The sequence below is a fragment of the Toxotes jaculatrix genome, chromosome 21, assembly GCF_017976425.1.
Source record: "Toxotes jaculatrix isolate fToxJac2 chromosome 21, fToxJac2.pri, whole genome shotgun sequence".
NCBI classification, from domain to species: Eukaryota; Metazoa; Chordata; class Actinopteri; family Toxotidae; genus Toxotes; species Toxotes jaculatrix.
This window is the reverse complement of record NC_054414.1, coordinates 10,237,179-10,255,520: the sequence shown is the minus strand read 5'-3', so window position 1 is coordinate 10,255,520 and position 18,342 is coordinate 10,237,179. Positions and strand designations below refer to the sequence as shown.

Genomic DNA, 18,342 nt, shown 5'->3' with positions numbered 1-18,342 from the left:
AGCAACACACAATTACAGTCCATACTGAAAGACATATAGATGTATCTCAGCAGATGAACCCTAAAGAGTTAGCAACCTGCTACCACTTCAGTGAGGGAGGACGAGCTGAACAAAAGGTCCTGATTTTCTCAGGAGAAACGACATCCTGGACTTCCAGCAGCGTCTTCTCCTGAACTAAAGAAAAACCAACTAAGTAAGCTAAGTAAGTGAATGTGAAAAAAATATTTTTTTATTTAGTTTCTATTTATGTTTACATATTTGTTTTGAAGATGTCAGTAGCACAGTGATAGCAGTAAAGACAGTAACTGAAAACACTCTGCAGTGTTAGAAAGGGGGAGGCTGACCGGTTGCTTTTCGGCAGGCATTTGTTTCAAGTTCAATGTTTTGATTCTTTTGTATTTTCTTTTTACTCAGAGACAATATGAATCAATGCATCTAAGATTTTTGCATTGGACCCCTGTTGCTCTGAAGGGAAGTATTTTTGATTTGAACAGAAATATGAACATTATTATATGACAAAAAAAAAAAACAACAAAAAAAAAACAACCACTATGCGTGAATAGTTCCATGAACCTCATCACAGCTGTTTGTGCCCAGATTGAATGAGAAGAGCATTCCTGACCTGTGGATCAAACAGAAGCCACCTTTCTTGTCGAGCTTGTCTCCTATTACCATAGTATTCACGTAATGACTCAGAGCAAACATAAAACGAAACGAAAAAAACAAAAAAACAAACACACAAAAGAAATTTGTCAATGGACATTTTCATAATGCCGGACTTTAAAGGCTTGCGATGTCAATTCCTCGTTGAACTGGACTTCATGAAGAAATGGGAAGCAAGCAAAGAGTCTCCTAACCCCATGCTCCTCACTTCAGTGTTCACCTACAAGCCAAGTAGTCCATCACTGCACTCACGCTCATCACTTGAGAGTCGCACCATTTGGCAAACAGACGTAGCAACTCGGACAGTCACGTATTACTCCAGTACTCTATCAGATTAGTCGATGTTCATCACCAGTCTTCCATAATGCACAATATGCAACAAAAGTGCAGAATGTTTTCAGAGAGATGCACAGTGCTACAGTTGTTTATTTTATTGTAAATTTATTTTGTATTTGTCCTCTTATCTATCCATCTATTTATTTATTTATTTTTAAATTTATTTATTTGGTCATGTGGCTGTTTGTGTCATGTATTTGTTTACGAACTAGATTTTATGCCAACAAAAATGCATCAAGAGCCAATTCAAGAAACCTGTTCTATTTCATTTCTCATAACGCACTTTTTTTTTGAGCGCTTCTTTCCATGCAAAAAGACGGCTTTGATAGCAGTACTGTCAAGTCTTACTTCTCTAGTGATCTTTGTTTATAATTCATGTTTTATCACGCTTATCTCTGATAACTGGAATGTGTGGGTGAGACGGGTGGATGATGGCTGACTAAGAGTGGCCGACGCATTTTTAGCTGAGTAGGTATGGAGATTTTGATTAACCCAAGAATATTAAATTGATTAACATTGCCAAACCCTAACAGGCACATTATTTCTCTCACACACATTGAATGCTTTCTAATTCGCTTTATCTCTTGCTTTTATGCCTTGTCCCTTTGACCTGTCTGTCTGCCTCTTTACCTGTTGCGTAGCCACTGTCACACGAGAAACTGTACGAAGTTGTTTGCCTCACTGTCCATACACACTTTATGATTGCTCACCATCATCAGTTTCATCTGTCTCATCACCTTCACTTTCATTGGCCCAACTCTGGCTAAGATTGTAAACTATTCTCCATTCATGAGGGTCAGTAGAATAAGGTGTTTAAAAAAAAGAAATGTCTGTATCATAATTTAAATATAAAAAGTGCACTATTATAACTATTGCCTGTGATAAAAAGAACAATTATGATTGAATTGATGGTCAAAATAAAGAGAGATCCACCTTATTGTTATGGTTACAATAATAAACCCTAAATTCATGTGTGTGTGTATTTAGTTTCTGGGTTAAAATGGTGTCTGTTCTTTTTACATGGCTGTTTACATTTCACCTTGTTTTTATTTTACCTAGAATGTTTCAGCATAAAAGATTTTGATCATCCGAATGCCAACATAATGTGTATTATAAGAGTTTGTAGTTATTAGAAGAGTTTAAAACCCCCCCAAAAAATAGCCTGATCCTAAATGGTCACTGTTCTCAGACAAGACAGACTACATTTTGTGATGCTTTAAATTACCTCCCATGGTGTTGCTTGAGAAATTGAGCTTTCTGGGGCCTTCAACCTCATCTCACAGCTGATGGGATTACTTCATCCACATCAGAAAACTTAACATAGTTGCTGAGGAATACCGTGAAATGCGTTTGAAAGCTCCAGCTGGGTTTAAGATCTTTTTTTTTTTTGGCAGGACTGGAAATTTGAATAATAGTTTCACTCAAGCACTTTTGTTAATCATCACAGTATCTATTATAAAGTTGACAGTGTAATAAGAAAAACTATGGCAAGCTGAAAGTAAGCTGAAAGTAAGACAGCCAGGCGTTAAGTAACACTGTATATTACATAGAAAGCAAAATAAACGATTAACTTTCTCGTCGATTATTGACGTGGGCTCAGTTCCTCTGCGCAATTGCGACATTTCCGATAGTCTCTGAAGGCAGCATCAGCTACATCCAAGGGAGCGACTGTGTCGTACAGAGTGGTTCATTCGGGAGGAGGAAGAGAGGAGTATCGACACCACGGCAACGCTCACCGGCCGACGTCAGAAGTTAACAGTCGGTTCCTGCTTCTCTGGATCCTCGACATTTCTAGCTTCCGCAAACATCAACAACAGGTATGGTCATATGCTTTTGACAGTGTTGTTAGTGCGCTGCAGTGAAGAGACAAACAGTTGCATCTTTTCACGAACGTTGAGGAGCCATAGCAGCAGCCGTTTTAGTGTGAGGCTATCTACATAATGGGCTGGGCGCTCGGCTAGCAGCACTAGCAGCAGCTAGCGTTAATTTTCAGACCTAGTGCAGTTAAAGCGTTAGCTAGCGTCCATCAGTGTAGCATTAGAGCTAACACTAGAGTGGGGCTTTCAGATATGATCTTGAACATGCGAGGTTAATAACTAAATACGTAAAGATAATTACTATTACTGTCACTGAATAAATTTTGCTTTGTGTTCACAACCAAACAGGACGTTTTTTGGTGTTGTATTGTACTAAGATGTACATTTTAGGTAGATGAGCTAAGTTATAATATTTATTTTTTTCATCAGATTTGGGCATATATATCTAAAAGGGCTGGCGTGTCACCTTAAATGTTAATTGCTTTGTCTGCTGTCTTGTTTTGGAAATTGTCCTAAATGCTTGCAGTTCGTGGCTTTACTAGTTGTTCCTCTCTCGAGTTTAAAACGAGCTGCTTCCAGTCAGGAGTGTTGTGCTTGTAAAACAGTGAAACATGCACAGCTGTGCACAGCCCTCATAAAACACTGACAGTATTAACTGACAGTAAATAACACATTGGCTTACAGTGACTAAGAGGAGCGCTTGACTTCTGTTTGGTTGATATGTTGATAAGCTTATACTTCTACTGTTAACCACAGGCTTAACAGTGAACACCCCTGCGACCCTCCACTAAAGGAGAATAACTTTAAACTATGACATGCGTTGTATATACTCCCAAGCAAAGTTTATAAACCAAATTATAGCCCAGCGAAACTTAAGGCATCATAATATTTGATAAAATGATTAAAATAAATGATAGTGGTTTCCGTAGAGTTTTATACTTAATAATACCTAAGCTTTATACAGAGAAGAGCTGGACAGTGTAGGCCAAGTCCCCAAGGAAGGGGATGTCAAGTTCTTAAGAGACTACCATTTACTGTAAAAGGAGACTGTCAGTCTTTTTTGAAATCGACTGTCAGTCTACAGTGTGTGCGACCAGTGAAGTGATTTAATGTTAGTACTCTGATCATATGTTTTAGAAGTGGTTAAAAGTAGCATATGGTATGAGCTGGAGACATTCTCTGACTGAGCCCTGAGCGTATGGGTTTAAAGTAGTGACAAGATTAAACCTTATCTTTTGCAAATGGAAATGACTGCAAAAAGCAGCCTAATTTTACTGAGGTTACTTGACCATCAAAGGAGAGGTCAGAATCAAATATCATGGCTTTCAACCAAAAAGAGCAGAAGAAGTATCAGGTTTAGACAACACGGAGGAGAAGGAAATTGCAACATCCAACTCTCAATGACACGGAGTACCAGGAACTCGTTTTTCAAATGGTTGGTTCTTGGAGGCCAAAAGGCCATACAGCAAATGTTTACCTTTGAGTAGTCAGGCAACTTTTTTTCTTCCTCATTCTTACATTTCACATATTGTATGACATAACCCTGAAATCACTTGCACATCATGAAAACACTACATGCATGTTAAAGTTAACTTTTTTTGTCTGGTTGTGTAATGGATCTTGCTTGAAAGAAACAATAATTTGCAGGGATTTTTTAGAAGTTTGCTGCTATGAACTAAAACTAAAATCCTGTATCATAAGTTACCAAGCAGCATTAGCTGTTGTGTTAGGTGTTAGACCTGAAATGTGTGGCTCAGGTCAGGTGCTTTGGGTATTCTTACAGTCTTCCATGCTCCATTTTTTTTTTTGCTTATACTTTGTAGTGATCTGAATGCTTTGCATTTTACCTTGTTTACACATACACACATGCACTGGTCCTGCTTTCCTTTGTCCACACTTCCTGCTCTGAACACACTGTCTAATGCTGACCCAAAGATTAAAATGCAAATTTAGTAGCAAGTTTAAAATAAAATTACTGGATTGTCAGTTCTTCAGACTTTTCTATTCATAGCCCATTCCCCTTGTTAATTAATTTATTACTATATCTGTAGCCTAATAAAAATATAAGCAATAAAAATATAAGCATTGTCTTAGTTTTTTTTTTTTTTTTTATCACGCAGCTGTACAGACATAAGCTCTAACTAAATTGGGAATCAAAGTTGCATCGTTGCAAAAGATTACTACACCGCCAGTGCAGATTAAGCTATCAGAACATTCATTCCTGTCAAAGGGGACTTTGGTAATAAAATCCAGCAGGACCAGCATTTTGTGACACGGCTCCTATGTGTGTATGCGTGTGGTCAGTACTGAGCTGAGCAGGTGTGCTGTCTGTGCTGGCACTGGAAGAAAGAGGCTGAAATTTACTGCTGTTAGTCCTTGGCACAGGAATGACTGTATCTGCCAGATCTGACCTAAAGAGCAGAACCTCAATGGGACCTGGGGATGATGAGGGAATGTGTGTGTGTGTGTGTGTGTGTGTGTGTGTGTGTGTGTGTGTGTGTGTGTGTGTGAGAGAGAGTATGTTGGCCATTTTTAGACGCACAATAAGAGCAGACGTAGCCTCCACAGGGGTGCAGTCCAGTGTCAGAGTGACTAAACCTCAGGGCATTATCCATAACCTATTTGTGGAGGAAAATCAATTCCCTTTTGTGAAGAGAAGCAGTAATTGACTTTAAACAAAAAAAAAAAAATGCCCGGTCACATCAGCAGCCAGTCAGCCTTTCCTATCAAACTCTATCAATTTCAAGCTGACTTTGCATTTGAAAGGCCTGATAAATAATATGAGCTTCTCTTAAAAATGCTCCTGCATAAGATGGAGGTGTTTTGCCAGGCATACACGGCACAAATTTTGCAATTCATCATCACTTTGATGAATCATCTGTAAGTCCCCTCACAGCACTTGCTACCACCTTCGGGGCTCGGTTTCCTGTCAGCTGCTGCAGTTCAGTTACTTGTATTGTGATCACAATACACAAAGCCTAAGGCATGTTGCCTCTGGCCATTTACATTGTTCTTTTTGTTCGTTCTTCTTGTTGACAGTTTGCATACAGTTCTCAGTGTCCTGTTATGGGGCTGGGTTATTTTATGGTATAAAAAGCAGCTGTTGAGATGTAGTTACCCATGTGCATTTCATTTTAATCTGCCTGAATCTCAAAGGTCTCATCAGAAGTTTTGTGTATTGTTTCTAACCACTTTGATATATATATATATTACATCTTTTAAAATTATTTTAAACTGCAAATATTTACTGTAATCCAATCCTGAATGTTTACATTGGCAATAATCACCTAAGAATGTTAAATATTTGAGCAGTTGTGAGTTCTCTGGTATTCTTGTGTTTAAGGTGTTTGAGGTTTGTCACTGTTTGTTTAATTTGTGACACCCTTTTTGCCTTTAGGTTGTTGGCTGACCATTTAAATTGTCAGTTAAAGAAAGTGTCTCCTTTTCTTCACTTTGGCTCTGTCCGCCCTTCTGTCCCCCTCTCCTCGTGCACAGTAATCATGGCAGAAGCCCACCAGGCGGTGGCTTTCCAGTTCACGGTCACTCCAGAGGGCATTGATCTGCAGCTGTCCCATCAGGCCCTCACTGAGATCTACCTCTCTGGTGTGCGCTCCTGGAAGAAGCGGATCATCAGACTCAAGGTATTACCACTCTTCCTGTTACACCTGTGGTCTGTTCTGTTTGTTCATGTGTTACCTGTGTCTGCTTCCCTAAACTATCTATAATAATCACAGTCATGCTTACAATGTACCTCTGCTCACTGTGTTTCCTCCTCTCGACACGTCAGCACTTGTATCTGTGACAGAGCTAAATGGTGATTAATCTTTCAAGTATGCTGCTCTGTTGGCTTGTCCATATTGTGGATTTAATGTTTTTGTTCATTATGTGGTCATTCTGCTCATTTTTCAGGTTTGTTGTTATTCTAGTCTGTAGGCGGTGAGTGCTAAAAATATAGATCTTTACTGGAGGATTCCTTTAAAACTAACCCAGGTTTCTTTTTTACTTACAAATGATATACAAGTAAATCCATACAAATAACCATCAGAATAAACATGAACCTGGCACACTTATAATATACTAGACCTTTTACTTCAGTCAATGGAACAGCGATGGAGGCTGAATGCAAGAGGTTTTATTTCTAGTTGTTTTAATTGTAGTCTTTTAATTATGGGCTTTTAATTGCTGTCCTTTCTGTATCGTATATAGTTCTTAATTTTCTGTTTTGTAGAACCCAGTATACAGGGTGTTCCTAAAAAAAAAAAAAAAAATCAGTCATAATGTGTGGACTTCATTATCAATCAATAATGCGTGCCACATATTATGACACACTTGTGTGTGGGTATTGTGTCTCGTGTCTTTGTTTGATCCTCACGATCATCAGTCATTCATGTTCAGCAGAAGTGTTAATACAGTAGTGTTGCGAAGGAAACACTACTGCTGCAGAAGTCTTTAAATTACTGGTAATTTGTCTATAAATCAGGTTAATGTCTGACACGGAGATAAATACAGATCAGACAGTCAGAATAAGGCATTAACATGACAGTTATTACCATAATCTAATCATAACTGAATTATCATTGTGCATGTCAGTGTGCTGAGTGCAAACAGGAAGAATGGGATTTAAAGCCAGTCTCTCTTCTCTGACATTAACAGAACAGTGTGATAACAGGGGTGTACCCTGCCAGCCCTTCCTCCTGGCTTTTTGTGGTCATAGCAATCCTGGCTACTATGTACACTCGCTCTGATCCCTCCATGGGCCTCATAGCCAAGATACAGGAGCACCTGCCTGTCAGGTAACACACTTCATGACGCAGTGGAATGGTAAAAGTTAATGATAAATCTTATGATTCACCAGACACCCCTGCAAACACAAAGTGTCCCCTTTCCCTGATTGTATGTTATGTCACAGAGAGATCAATGTCCAGTATATATAGGACATCTTGAGTGTGATTTACAAAGTCCTCGCCCTTTCCCATTCTTCCTTTTTCATAGTCCTCTGTAATATCTTTCTTTTTGTCTGTAATATCTAACATGTATATTCCCCCCTCATGTTCCTTTCTGCCTCCTACTTCTCTCTTCACATAAACCGGATTTTGCATTCACTTTAAAGTGAAAGGATAGTTCCCACAGCTCTGATTTGGCAAGATAGAAATGGGACAAATCCGTTTGAGATTTCCTAATTTGATATTACCGTTGTGAAACCGCTAGCTTTTGTAATTAATGTAAATTCTTTGTCATTTCTCCTCCTATTCATCCTTATGTGTGGTTTCTCTACTTCCTTCAATTTCTTGTTTTCAAATTCTGTCATATACCTCACTCACTGTTTTTTTTTCCTCCCTCTTCGCTTTATCCATCTGTCCAACTTCTCCCACCATTCGCAGCCAGTCGATGAGTACCCAGTGCCAGGCGGTGGTGTCAGCAGTGCTCTTCAGCACCATGCTATGGCTCTTACTCATCTTCACCATGCGCCTGTGCCTCAAGCAGCTTCTCTCCTACCACAGCTGGATGTTCGAGCAAAACGGCAAGATGTCCAACACCACCAAAGTCTGGGTGGTCAGTGGTGTTTCACAATTTTTACAGCTAGCAGAGTATTATGTAATCTAAAGCTTGTCATGTTTGTTTGTTACTGTCATATATATATATATATATATATATTTTTTTTTTTTTTTTTTTTTTTTTTTAGGAGTAGCACATGTTTTGTGCTACAAGAAAATGCTGTTTACTGTGTTTCCATAGTGAACAACTTCCTCTTATTCAGAAAATGTAATATAAAGTACTCCTCGCTGCAAGGGGTTATTTTTAAATCTCCTGATTTTTTAAAATAGATTTTTAAGATAAATAATATTCTGGAAAACTGCATGTTGAAAAAATAAAACATAAGTACGTCCTCACTTAAATGTTTTGAGTGTGTATATGCTTGTGTGTCTGTGCCAGGCACTGGTGCGGATCTTTTCCGGCAGAAAGCCTCTACTCTACAGCTACCAGGGTTCACTGCCAAACCTGCCTGTGCCTGCCGTCAAGGACACAGTCAAGAGGGTGAGACATCACATGAAGCAGAGGAAATGACAACACGCTGACTACTGACCATAAAACAGATGGATCACTTTCTCACATTCATCATTTTCTGCCTCTGTTGCACCAAATGTCCTTTGCTATTGTTTTGTATGGCTCCAAGCTAGTTGGGAAATTTATAAGAATGCAAGATATCTACTCTTCTAAACTGAGATATATTTGACAGATGAGAGGAGATAGAAAGGAGAAGAGCTCTGGTATCATATCAGCAGGATTAGAACAGTTGTTTTCCGGCTGGTGATTTTATTTCTGTTGAATGATGCTTGTTATTATTCAGCTGAACTGTGGATTATTTAGCATATGTCTCTTGTTTAGTATTTGGAATCCGTTCGCCCGCTGATGGACGACACGCGGTACGAACGTATGACCCAGCTGGCCGCAGAGTTCGAGAGCAGCCTCGGTAACCGCCTGCAGTGGTACCTCAAACTCAAATCTCTCTGGGCGTCCAACTACGTGAGTGGTAGACCACAATGCTCTGTCTAAGTGTGGCTACTTCAGACGTCACTTAAATGTCCCATGCAGAGCAGGAAATTTAAAATTCCATTAACAATGCATATCTTTGGGAGGTTCTGTGGTTTGAATTATTCATCCTGTCTGAATTTGCCAGTTGGCTGCAATATCAGCTTTTCTCACTGAGATTTTTTTTTTTGTGTGTGTGTGTCTTAGGTTAGTGACTGGTGGGAGGAATACGTCTACCTACGGGGACGAGGCCCAATCATGGTCAACAGTAACTATTATGGCATGGTATGAAAATATCTGTATTTATTTCCTCTAAAAGATTTTCCTGTCCACATGGTGTAGTCGTCACTTTAAATGAACATGTTAGACATGTGTTTGTACGTTGGCCTTACAGCTGGATTTATTATGTTATATGGCCTCTGAGATATTAAAGGATTCATTCTGTGAATCATTTGTGGGCGTCTATTTGGCGTTAAGAAAGAAAAAATAATTGCTAAACCTGTGTCTCATTTTGTCTGGATGATATCCCCCCGTGTGTCCTCCTCCTGATTTCCTGTATCTGTTCATTCTCTCCCCAGGACTTCTTGAGTGTGACACCCACGCCCATCCAGGCGGCCAGGGCGGGCAACAGCATTCACTCACTCTTTCTGTACCGTCGCAAACTCAACAAAGAAGAGATCAAACCTGTGAGTTCAGCCAGCAGTCATCCACAGCTGCTCCATACACATAGAGACATTCATTATTCATGTCTCTGTGTTATGGCAATGAAGGACTTGTTAATCAAATGTCTCAAATTTTGAGACATTGGGATATTTCTTTGTGGAACCGCAGGATATTACGTTCATGATCGATATATGTATGAGGTCATCAGGATGTGTTTTGATTGTGTTTTGACTGTGTGAGTAACATCCATCCCTTCAGCGTTTGTGTGTTTTGACTGTTTATGGTAGATAGCATGTGCATCTTCATTCATGTATCTAGTTTATGTGAAGACATTTCCCTCATGTTCTCATACCATGCTCATTTCTCACCCCTTCCTCTTGTTCTCTTTCCAACCTCTCCTTTGTTTGCTGGACTTCTCTTCATTTACCTTCCTCCTTTTTTTCCTCTCGCTCTTTTTAAAAACTTTTTTCTCACGTCCTTTTTTTTTTTTTTTTGCTTGACTCTACATTTCCCTCCACTGCTCTCCTCTGCTCCTTCTCCCCTATGCCTTTGCCTTCGTCCTCTCCTCTATGTTTCCCAGAGTCGTATTCCAGGCACTGTCATTCCTCTGTGTGCAGCTCAGTGTGAGAGGATATTCAACACCACACGCACTCCTGGAGAGGAGACCGGTAAAGAGACTGACATGTACACACACACATAGACACACACACACTGTGGCAATGTAATGTTTCTCACAGTGCTGATATATGATACATGAATTTTGCCTGAACATGAGCAGTTAACTTCCAGGAGGGAGCCTGCACCGGCTTCATGGCGAGTGTTGCTAACACACCACTGCTTTAGAGTTGATGAGGCATAGTGAAGGTGTCTGATCCCTCTGGAGTAAAAGCATTGGATAGAAAGTAGTGTGAAAGACAGCGTGTGTGTATGTGTATGCGTATGCGTGAGTGTGTATGGTCTCCTGAAGCAAGATGTCTGTGATTCACTGAGTCAGAATATGTCTGCTGTACAGCCCATCCTGTCATCTCTCATCTGTCTCATCTTGCCTTCTGGTCTAATCTCAGGTCTGTCTGGGTTTCTGGGAAGGTTCTGTCTTTAACTAATGTCTATTTTCTTCTGCCCACACATTTTTGTTTTCTCCTTTCTTTCCTCTCTTCCCTGGTTTCTTTTCTGTTTCATCCCAACACTCCTTTCTTTATTTTTCCAATCATCCCTTTTGTTCCTCTCTTTCTCGCCCACACTTTGTTTTTGTTGGGGCCCATCCTTCTTTTTCCTGCTCAGTGGTTGTTGAGGTCTGCAGTTCCTTGCTGTTCCTATCAGTTTGAGCGGATGTTTGACACTTGTCGAATCCCTGGAACACTAACAGGTAGTATTTACTCTTTTCCACAACTGGCCCAATCCCAGTTTTAGATCTCTAAATGTCAAAGCCAGTTTGATAACAATAAAATTGTGCTTAACATTGCCATTGTGTATTTACAAATTTAAGATAAGATACATCCCTGTCACATATACAGTAAATGTTCCTTGTCCATCATGTTAATGAGCCATCATCTTGATGGTCACCATGTCAGTTACTTCAAATCAGAAACCAGTATTACAGCACTAACCTACTCATGCACGCGTCCTACAGTTTGTCTTCGTTCCTTCATCTGCTACATTGCTTAGCTTAAGCTGTCTGTTTAGAGTCATCTCAGTTTTCCTGGTTGCATAAAGTAGGCCTGGTCAACACAAAGCTCATGGAGACGAGATTATGAAGATGAACATGTTTCACTGAGTTCAGTACAGTCAGCTGTGCACCAGCGTGTTTGCATATGGTTCAGGTTAGTTGCCTTTTTAAGATGATTGGTAGAGTGGAGTCAGATCACACAGCCAGTATCCCTCTCATGTCTGTCTGCATAGCATTCGTCCACTTCTTTCTGGCCTTTTTTTTTTTAACAGGGTGTGTCAGGATTGTTGTGAAAATACTTCAGGCATCTACTTGTTTAGCTGAAATTGTTATTTGTTCACTTTTACCCTGTGGAAAGTGGAGGAAGGGATGCTCCTGTTTTCCAACCATTTTCATATTCAAATATTTTACATGGGGGCTGCCCAGTGCAAATATAGATTTCTGTTTGTGCCCAGGGAATGAGTTCAGCATAACAAGACCTTAACTGTAGTCAAATGAGCAAAGATCAACTGTTCCTGGTTCACTGATTCCCATGGTTCAGTGGACAGTTCACATAATGTTACAGGTAAAAGTATAGACAGTGTTGTCAAAGTACTTAGATTTTAGTTTAAGAATAAACTGTCTAATTAAGAATAAAGAAGAAGAATAAAGAATAAATTGTCTAATTAAACCAAAAATGAAGGCTAAAATTTCTTAAAATGAATGCAGTGTTATAGATAAATGACGCGAATGTTAAACGGCAACAATCGAAATCCCCAAATTTACTGCATCATCTGTGATGTATTTGTGTTTCCATGACATGGTCACAGTTAGCACCTCACTACCATCCACTCTAAACTGCAAAACTTCACACCAAATTTGTGCCTTTGACACAATAACAAAATATTTACTTTGCTCTCTGCCTTTTTACCCTCTTTCTTTGATGTCTGAAGACACTGTGCAACATTGGCAGGACAGTGACTACATAGTGGTCTACCATAGGGGACGCTACTTTCGTCTGAGGGTGTACCAGGCAGGCAGACTCCTGTCCCCCAGGGAGATTGAATTCCAGATTCAGAGGATCCTAGATGACCCTTCACCTCCTTGCAAAGGAGAGGCCAAACTCGGGGCCCTGACTGCTGGAGACAGGTCAGCCTGACAAGCCTCTAAATCACATGGGTCATACAACACACTGCATCCTTAATGTAATGCCATCTGTTTCTTCTTAAATGTTTCCCAGAATTCCATGGGCTAAAGCTAGGGTGAAGTATTTCAGCAGTGGAGTCAATAAGCGCTCCCTGGACTGCATCGAGAGAGCCGCCTTCTTCGTGGCCTTGGATGATGAAGAACAGGGCATGTTGGAAGATGACCCCGCGGCCAGTTTAGATCGCTATGCCAAGTCCTTGTTGCATGGGAAGTGCTATGACAGGTAATTTTCCACTAAACTGATCACTGCACTGTGAACTAGCTCAGTACCTAGTTTTTCCTGCTATGTTGCAAAATAGCTGGAAGCGTTAGTGCGGCGTTCAGTCACTGTCTTGGGTCGTCGTACAGGTGGTTTGACAAGTCTTTCACGGCGATTTACTTCAAGAATGGAAAGAGCGGCGTAAATGGAGAGCACTCGTGGGCTGATGCACCAGTGGTGGCTCACCTATGGGAGGTAAGGAAAGTGAAACAAGCGTACCTTGCACACTGTTGTCACTGTTGTCATCTGGCCCTGAGAAGAGGCTGTCACTTTTAACTGATGTGTGGTTTTTCAGTACACCCTGGCCACCGACTGTTTCCAACTGGGTTACAATGCGGAGGGTCACTGCAAGGGAGAGGTGGATGCGTCACTACCACGACCACAGAAGCTGAACTGGGAAATCTCTCCAGAAGTTAGTCATCCATTCACACATTATCCTTCAATCAATCAATCAAATCAATTAAATTACTCCAATTTTAAATAAGTACTGTAACTTGCAAACATCTGATTTAGTTAATTTTGTCTTTCACATCATCACAGGATGATACTGATAGCACCAGGTAAAGCCAGTAGGCAGTTAACCTACCTTTACATAAATTGCAGAAGCAGGAAACAAGTAGTTTGATTTATTACAAAAAAAAAAGGTTTTATTTATGAACAAGTAGATAATACATTACACGTTCAGATTTGTGTCACATGTAAAACGTTGTGGTAAAAGCTGCCTCATTATTTGTTTAGTAGTTATGGGTATGTCAGTCTTGCTGATGTGAACTGTTTGGATGTGTCTGTCTCAGTGTGAGGAGCAGATCTCTCAGTCGCTGGCGGTGGCCCAGGCCCTGGCCGATGATGTGGATTTCCACGTTTTCTCCTTCGAAGACTTTGGCAAAGGAAAGGTCAAGAAGTGTCGAGTTAGCCCAGATGCCTTCGTTCAGATGGCTCTTCAGCTGGCCTACTACAGGGTGAGCCTCTCTCTGAAGTAGAACAGATGTACAAACATACATGATCAACATGAGGGCGGTCCGTTGTTTTGGCTCTGTACTCCTGAAAACAGAGAAAAAGTGTTGACCCTCAACTTTAATATATGGAGTTTACATTCAGACAGTGGAGCCCTATCATGGTCGTACTCCACATGTTCAAAAATTACAACTGCTAGTGTCCAAATACTTTCAGACTACACAGATGGCAGTTGAACAGAAAGAAAAGTTAAATCTGGACATTTGTACATTGGTCAATATTATTCGTTGCCTAAGAGGTTTTGTTTTTGCGTCCCAGAACCGGAAGACATTCTGTCTGACGTATGAAGCTTCCATGACCCGTCTGTTCAGGGAGGGCAGGACCGAGACTGTTCGCTCCTGTACCAACGAGAGCACTGCCTTCATCCGGGCAGTGGAAGGTGGAGAGGTGAGACCAAGGAAACATGTCTCTTTTTGTGCATAGTGCAAATGATGTTTGATTCTCATTTTCTTCACATAAATCATACAGCGTTCATTTTTAACGTACGCCATGCCAAGCAGTCATGCCGCTCATGCCTTTCTCCACCAGACACCAGATGTCTGCAAGCGTTTGTTCCGCGCAGCTTCAGAAAAGCACCAGCATCTATGCCGCTTGGCTATGACCGGAGGTGGCATCGACAGACACCTCTTTTGCCTCTACCTGGTTTCTAAATACCTCGGAGTGGATTCTCCTTTCTTGAAAGAGGTTTATTTCTTTCCTTTCTCACTTTAATCAGACGAATCATATCGGTGTAAGTATTTCCCTCTTTAGCAGCGATGATCTCGGCAAACTGATGCATTGGCTTCTTGTCTGTGTTTTAGGTGCTGTCTGAGCCCTGGAGGCTGTCTACCAGTCAGACTCCTGTCCAGCAGTTGGAGCTGTTTGACATAGTCAACCACCCAGAGTATGTCTCCTGTGGAGGAGGCTTTGGTCCGGTCAGTGTAATATTACAGTGTAATTTTACTAGTTTTGTCTGTGCAATTACATTTTTATTTTACATCATACAGTAGCTTTCACATTAGTGGACACTTTCAGTATTTCTTTGCAGTGAAAACAGTACATCTTAATGGCTGCACACTGTGTGTGTGTGTGTGTTTGGCTCTGCGTTCTATTATTATATATTCATAAAGCATCCATGGGTGTTAACATTGTCTGTATGTGTTTCAGGTGGCTGATGATGGTTATGGGGTGTCCTACTGCATTTTGGGAGAAAACATGATTAACTTCCACATCTCGTGCAAGCACTCGTGTCCAGACACCGTGAGTTAAATGATAGTAGTGATTTTGGGGCAGGAACTGTTGGGCTAGGACAAAATTCAAATTTTTATGGAAACAAGATATGTGTTTTTCTAGTAATGAAGAATTGTGTGTCCCCTGAGCACAGTTTTTTTTTTTTTTTTTTTTTTTTTAAACCCTGAGGTCATGAAGTTATTTGGGTTTAATTTTATCTCTGTTATTATTTAGATTGTTGAGAGCAGATGACCTAAAACCTCCTCTTTCTTTATTTTGTGTCTCCCTTCAAGGATGCCCATAAGTTTGGCACTGAGATCAGAAAAGCCCTGCACGACCTGATACAGCTGCTGGGCCCCAGCCAAAAAGAGCCCAACCAAACGGAGGAGAGTCGGCCTGAGGTCAAGAAAGACCAGTAGATGGTTACTCAGGGGAAAAGGGCTGCTGAAGGGAAAGTGTGCAAGCAAACATGTTAGATTATGAAGTGAGGAAAGATGGAGTTTTGTCCTTGTGCACTGGGAGAATTTTATAGCCAGCAAGATGATATTCAAGTGACAGCTCCATAAGGAAACTGGTATGATGGAGGCAATGTTTTTACTATTTGTGTGTTTATATTAGCTGTGTGATGGGTGTGTGAAGAGAAAAATAGTCCATAAAAAGAATAACAAATCAGGAAGTGTGATTCTAATAAAGTATGGTTATTGGTTTAGTTTAGTTTTAACAGCCAAATTATCTGGAAAAAATATGTATAAATAAATATCATCATCATTATTAATATTATTAAAAAGGCCAGTGTGAATTGCACCACTCAAAGTTAGGGTAGAAATTCCTAACTTCACCTTATTGCAGGGAGGAATTTAATATAAATTCAAGTGCAGTATGTTTTTACAACATGAAGTATGCCACACTTTTTATGCCACTAAATTTCTGTTGTCGGATTTGTTTGAAGACGCTATTGTAAGTGTGTGATAAATCTTGAGTCTCGGAGCTTTAGCATGGAGAGGAGACACGCAGGACTGTTGAGGTGACTTCAGTTTCTACTATCTGAATGCAACATTGTCGTAACAGTGAGAAACAGGTATTTTAAAATCGTGGAAGTCTGTGACTTCTCAGTGTTTACCCATGATGTATAAATCTGCTTTTTACATACATGATTGTAATTCTCTGCTGAGAGTGCCAGGCTTGTTTTTACATGTAGTGAAATGACATGGCTCAGTTAAATTCCTAGGTTGGCATTACTCTTTGATTAGTATTATATTCAGTGGCATATCACCCAGAAAAAAACTTTTATTTTTAATTTTCCAAGCTGTACATACACATAATGTTGGCCAGTTTTTCCATTCAGTGGTTAGTAAGCATTTCAAACTTGCCATGTTAAAAACTGTACTGTAATGAACTCCAGTTATTTCACTGCCATCTACAAATCCGTTTTGTATTTTTTCATTTGTCATCACTGTGTTTTGAAACAAGCACTGTTACAATGCAGGCTATATTTATGAACATGAAGTGCTGTTATTCAGTCTCAAGCAGTGCTGCAGGTGAAGATGTGGGTTACATGTTAAACTGCAGTTTTGCAGTCAAGCCGTCTAATTCAAAGGATGGTACGTTACCAGTGACACAGATTCCTGTCATTCTCCATTGTTTAACAGCTTTTTTTGTTGTTTTCACTCCAGATCAGTTGAGCTTGTCTCATTATATTGCTATTGTCAGCCTTTTTTTATCGCAATATTACAAGGGAACATAAAGTCATTCTTAAAGAAAAAAGGCCCCAGGTGTATGTGTTTTGTTTTGGTTTTTTTTCCTTTAAAACAAAAGTGTTCCACTGATTTTAGCTTTGCCCTCCTAAGACATTGTTAGACTCACAATGGACAGTTTAAAAAAAAAAAAAGGTTGCAGCAGAACCAGAGATATCTCTTCTTCGTTCCTCAGTGGGTCAGTAGGTGTGCTGTGCCCTCCGTCTGCAGGTCACAGCACACCTGTTAAATAATCATGAGAAATAAGAGTGAACATAAAACATAGAAGACAGCATGAAACATGTATAAATCAACCCCATCAAGACATGAGTAATATGTGCATGTACAATGTCAGAAAAATGCCTCGATGCCATGAAATCTGTGCTGTCCTGTGTTTAAGTGCTCATACAGGGGCATCATCATTGTTACACATTGCAGAGTTTTCTGAACTTCTTGTTTTCTTTTTTCTGAAAATCTTCCCATCTGACTGAACTCTCCACTGAAGCTTGACCCTCTCATCCTTTATTTGGATCTAAGGAGGCATTTTAAAAAAAACAGAATTACCACACCTTCATTCAAATGAGCTGGTTATTGTCTTAGTATGATAGTCACCTATGTACACTGGTAATGAGAAAACAAGTCCTACTACCAGTGATTTTAAAAAGAAACATTATTGTATCACCTATATTTTAAAATTAAAAAACTTACTTGCTTCAAAATGGCTTCCCTGACAGCTAAATCACTGAAGTTGACGAGTAAGTTTGACTTCATTTCCACCCTCACAATCTGCTTTACTGTCTCTTTTCTTTTACCTGTGGTTAAACAAATAGGAATGAAACCTTACATCAAGTATACACTCAGTTTCGCTAAATCAAGTGGAATTTTTTAAGATAAAGAAACAACATGGTACAAACTTTACCAGATATTGCATCGTTTTCAGTATAGCAGTAGAAGGGGTATGTGGCAGTGCAGCCTCTGTCAAACCACCTCTTGCTGGAGGGGTTATACAATGCACAGACTCCATCATTGTTTGGCTGACTACTGTCCCAGTATCGTAAGGAACTTTTACTCTGGTCCGACCATTTCCACTCATCTCTGAACAAACCGATCCAGGCCAGCGACAGCCCATTTTCCTGAATTACTTGCTGTGATGCAGTACTTTCAGCTTGGTTCCTCACACTGGCCAAGTCCATATTATTCACTCGACAGTGCTCTTGGGCTTCCCTCCACGTCTTACTTTGAAGTACAACATACAGCTCATTGGAC

The 18,342-nt window shown here is 40.1% G+C and overlaps 1 protein-coding gene across 1 annotated transcript; it reads left to right on the top strand.

The window, feature by feature from the left end:
- Positions 1–2,681: 2,681 nt before the first annotated feature.
- LOC121201579 (carnitine O-palmitoyltransferase 1, liver isoform-like) lies at positions 2,682–17,622 on the top strand. Its single transcript, XM_041067470.1, has 19 exons — positions 2,682–2,816; positions 6,312–6,457; positions 7,470–7,609; positions 8,198–8,369; positions 8,751–8,852; positions 9,204–9,341; positions 9,555–9,632; positions 9,926–10,033; positions 10,591–10,678; positions 12,609–12,804; positions 12,896–13,084; positions 13,210–13,315; positions 13,416–13,532; positions 13,915–14,079; positions 14,393–14,521; positions 14,663–14,818; positions 14,935–15,048; positions 15,281–15,373; positions 15,637–17,622. Exons 2-19 carry the CDS (start codon positions 6,317–6,319, stop codon positions 15,760–15,762), a joined length of 2,358 nt encoding a protein of 785 aa, XP_040923404.1. The 5' UTR covers positions 2,682–2,816; positions 6,312–6,316; the 3' UTR covers positions 15,763–17,622.
- The last annotated feature ends 720 nt before the right edge of the window (positions 17,623–18,342 follow it).